The following is a 4,179-nucleotide window of genomic DNA, read 5'->3' on the forward strand; positions in this document are numbered from 1 at the left end:
AAACAGCAGATATTTACTCGATACAATGAATTACCTGACATGGCTCTGTCCAATAAGATTTGAGATGCACTATAAATTATATTGAATTCAGCAGCTGTAATACTTGCTGAACTACATTGACTCAACAGGCTATACATTGAGCAATGCAAGCACACCTATCTTGAAGTAACAGATTTCCAGATCGACTCAACTCGGCCAGCGCTTCGAGACTTAGTGCTAATAGTTCAAACAAGCAAAATCAATAACCGTCCAATCCACAAGAGGTTGGAATATGCAATGCATTCAAGCTTCATGTCAAGTCCACAGTGATTGGTATGACGAAACAAGTCATTCCATCAACAACTTTACAACAATGACCACGCTCATATGCCAGACTAATGGACTGGACTGCAAACTAAATCCCCGATTCATAATACTAAATCCCAGACTTGATGGTTCACTCACTGTCCTCTGGTTTAGAAGAAATGCGTTTTTTTGATTCAGAAGAATGGCTGATAAAAGTAGTTTCTTGAAAGCTAGTCCAGATAGTATAGACTGTCAGCGTCAAGGCCAATCCAGTGGTGAATGCTAGCACATTCTGCTCGATTTGACTCATGCAAACTATTCAAGTTTTGGGTCGAGTCGTGCGCGACTTGAAGGTGGTTTTATGATTCAAGAGAATCCAACAGTCTCGTAACTCGATTGATATGTTTTTACAAATCGATTGATTCAAGAGCGACAACTGCTTCACCTGAGGACCAACCATGTGTTCTGTGCATGCACGTCAACTTTGGAATTAAACTAAAAATGTCGGAAGAAATAAATAACGAAGGTGTAGTTGACTAGAAACTTGATTTGAATAACTGTTTCCATTGGGAAATGCATGTGTCGTGTAGCCACATATATCTATTTCATTCTGTACATTCTATTGTATCCAGTTACTGCTGGCATTTCATTATCAACAGTATTGGACCAATACAATGCGTATCCACTTGAATTCAAAAATAAACCATCCAGCTAAATACGTGCATTTTAATTTGCAATAAAATAGTGCAGCAGGACTTGACTGGTAATTTCGAGCAAGACTATACAGAGACATGCCGTCGTTTGGGTATCAAACCATTCAATGTATTGAAATTCGGTCTACCATTGCCTCCACTTCCATATTACTCGCCTCAAAATGTGGATACGACAAATGTATCAGTTGCTGATGATATGCGCCGTTCCAAGCTAGATCTGACTGGAGATTCCAACTTGCTAGGAAAATACGGTGGTCGTGCGTCTCAAGATAGTCAAGCTGTATCTGCTGAAGATCATTATGTCGAGGCTACTCCAAACATAAAGTCGAATCCACCAGGCGGAATCCACTCAGATGAAGGTAACCATGTCAGCGCTACAACCCTCATTTCGCTACCTGCACGCAGTACAACACATGCACCAAAATCGCATTTGGAAAAGACTAAACGCAGCATGCCAGATTTAAGCACGAGCACTACAAAACTACGCCATTCACGAATCTTTTCAATTCCAAATATCAATTATCAGTCACGATTTAAATTTTCCCCTACAATCGATGTTGAATCCAACGAGTATGAATATGAAGAGGAGGTGTACAAGATTGAAGTGCGAGGATGGAAAGTCTCCATACCAACCATGGAAGCTATTAATCTGGCCATTACGGCATGTTCCACGATCACTCATCTAAAGTAAGTACAGCACTGGAAAATATGCCATTTCAGGAAATTGCATCGTGCATGATGCTTTAGCCCGTACACTTTTTCAAGTGTGTTGCTGAATTGGATATCTCGACTAATGAAGCGCTTGAATGCAGTTTCTGGAATTGCGGATTGACAGAGTCGCATGCTAATCTATTGGCGACAGCCATTCCAACCATCAATATCCGCACGCTCGCTCTTGACCAGAACCCAAGTATACCAGAATCATTTTACTCGAGTTTTCTTGGTGACGACTCAATGCTAAAATCACTGTCACTTCGAGGAATGGGATTTCGGACATTGGTGTCAATCATTTTCTGCAGCATTAAAAGTAAATCGATCCTTGTCTAATCTCAATCTGTGGGACAATCGTATTACAAAAGACGGCGCGGAAATACTGGCCGAGGTGAGTGGAACTTTGCAATAGATTTGGATGAATTCATGTCTAGTTTAATGGGCCAAATATCTCTAGCTTTAATCCTTTTGTGAATTTGAAAATAATACACTAGTCCCTTCGGTTTGGCTGCAATTTACAGGTTCTTTCGCTTGGAAAGAATACAATTGGAGATGAGGGTGCTGCTTCGTTTGCCAAGGTATATAACGCTGCAATCAATTGTTGTCTGATCAAAAAGTATATATGCAAATGTAACGGAATGTAAATTATATCTAGTGCCTTTCAAACTATTTATTGACCCAAGAAGAATTGCAAAATCGACGCAAACAGCTTGCCGAAATGGATCGATTGCGACATGATATGGAAGATGTAGGTGTATATCAGTTTACTTGATATTTACATTCAGCATTCAAATACATGCAGTGATCATGCATCATTCATTGGAATACTATCATTTCTACTGCATTTTTAGGATACTGCATCTAAAAAAAAGAATCGAGCAGGCAGAGGCGCTTCGGCAAAACCATTGTACGTGTATATCTGTTTTAAAGCTTGCTCATTCAGAACTAAATGATACTACTCAATTTTTATTCATACCGATAGTGATGACAAGAAAGACGATAAGGGGAAAGCTAAACCCAAGCCACTTTCCAAAAAAGGACTGGATGTTGTTGCTACACAAAGACCCATCAAAACCCCAGACGACAAGAACAAAAAAATGGTTTCAAATGGAACAGACGATAGAAAGGGAAAGGACAAGAAATGCGCTTTACCAACAAAAGTCGGAAAAAAGGTTAAATTGGAAGATACAAAGGAAGATATGGACGAAGTAGGTGGCTTCTATACTCAAGACACCAGTCTTTTATGTTCAAATATTGGCCAACTGAATCTAATATCACAATCATGTCGCTTTAATTTTTAGAACATGGAGTCTGCTAGCAGTGTTGAGCCAATGTTTGAATTTAACGGACAATGGTATCTTTTGGGAAATCGAACCCTAAACAGCCTGAATCTCTCTCATAATGGTATTGGGATGTTGGGACTCAAAGCGCTCAGTGACGCAATTATTGAACAAGAAACCACCAACGATCAGTCCCCAGATGGCTTACTCGGTGTATTTCGACTCAATTTACAGGTAATCGTATTAAATTATTATAATAATCTTGATACTTGGAAATCGATTTTAACATTATTTTTTAGTATAATTCAATTGATGCAGAGTCTGTACAGTACCAGCAACTGGTATCACTTTTGAACACACGGAACCCATTTTTTGAAATAGCCGATTCTGAAGTAGTGCAAGACGGAGCCATAAGTGAGCAAAATGAGATTGCACAAAGTGACAATGGCAGTCTTCCTGATGACACTACTCAGCAATAAATGAATTAAAATATATGCAACGCAAACACATTGTAAACTCTGGAGCTAGTTGGCAGAATGCTTCCGTGTCGCTATTTTAGTGCAACCATACAAAGCATTGGAAATCGATAAGCATACACGACAGCATATCTTTTATTACTAACAAACCAAAATATTAGCATGTCTAGGTATTCAAAAGTTTGAAATGTTCAAGTAGTTCAAATTCATAGTTTGGCTCCACCAGGAGATTCATTCAATGCAACATTCGTGACCATCCATTCAGAGCAAAGATGTAGTATTTTCGCGCTCAGTGGTAAAATACAAGTGTACGTTTCATGACTGCCAAGGTATGCTAAGCTCTGGAGTATATCCTAAAAGCTGGAGAAAATGAGATTTATAGTCAACAGAGAGCCCAGCGATTTTGCTTACTATGGAAGCCAATCAATTAGCTACTGACAACTTTTGCTCGAGCTCTGCCAAAATATAGTGATATTGCAAAAACAGCTGAGACACGGCCATATTCTATTTTGAATAAACTGGTTAGTATGGATTACAAAAACACTGTTGTATATCATATTTGTTACTTGCAAATTCGTTATATTCTGCCAATACAGTAGTGAACTGGTTGTGCATTCGAGTAATTCGATCGACATCTTGATTCAGATCTGATTCAACAGCCGATAGCTGAGGTTGTAGCCTGGGCAGTTCTAATCATTGGATATATAGTTGATG

The 4,179-nt window shown here is 39.1% G+C and overlaps 2 protein-coding genes across 2 annotated transcripts in view; one reads left to right on the forward strand and one right to left on the reverse strand.

The window, feature by feature from the left end:
• The window catches only part of BATDEDRAFT_27890 (uncharacterized protein), a gene marked incomplete at both ends in the record, with an annotated part of 5,745 nt that extends 5,150 nt beyond the window's left edge, over positions 1-595 (reverse strand). The window contains 3 exons of the mRNA XM_006682120.1: positions 35-129; positions 156-216; positions 445-595. Of these exons, the coding sequence (XP_006682183.1) occupies positions 35-129; positions 156-216; positions 445-595 (307 nt within the window). The remainder of the gene's footprint in view (positions 1-34; positions 130-155; positions 217-444) is intronic.
• A 191-nt stretch (positions 596-786) lies between these two features.
• BATDEDRAFT_92062 (uncharacterized protein) lies at positions 787-3,468 on the forward strand (the record flags this gene model as incomplete). The annotated part of the gene is made up of 10 exons (XM_006682213.1): positions 787-811; positions 1,031-1,685; positions 1,811-1,908; positions 2,018-2,100; positions 2,204-2,287; positions 2,365-2,457; positions 2,561-2,616; positions 2,692-2,917; positions 3,011-3,223; positions 3,289-3,468. The coding sequence occupies 10 exons, from the start codon at positions 787-789 to the stop codon at positions 3,466-3,468; spliced, it is 1,713 nt and encodes a 570-aa protein (XP_006682276.1).
• Between the last annotated feature and the right edge of the window lie 711 nt (positions 3,469-4,179).

This window comes from Batrachochytrium dendrobatidis (genome assembly GCF_000203795.2).
Source record: "Batrachochytrium dendrobatidis JAM81 unplaced genomic scaffold BATDEscaffold_15, whole genome shotgun sequence".
NCBI lineage: Eukaryota > Fungi > Chytridiomycota > Chytridiomycetes > Rhizophydiales > Batrachochytrium > Batrachochytrium dendrobatidis.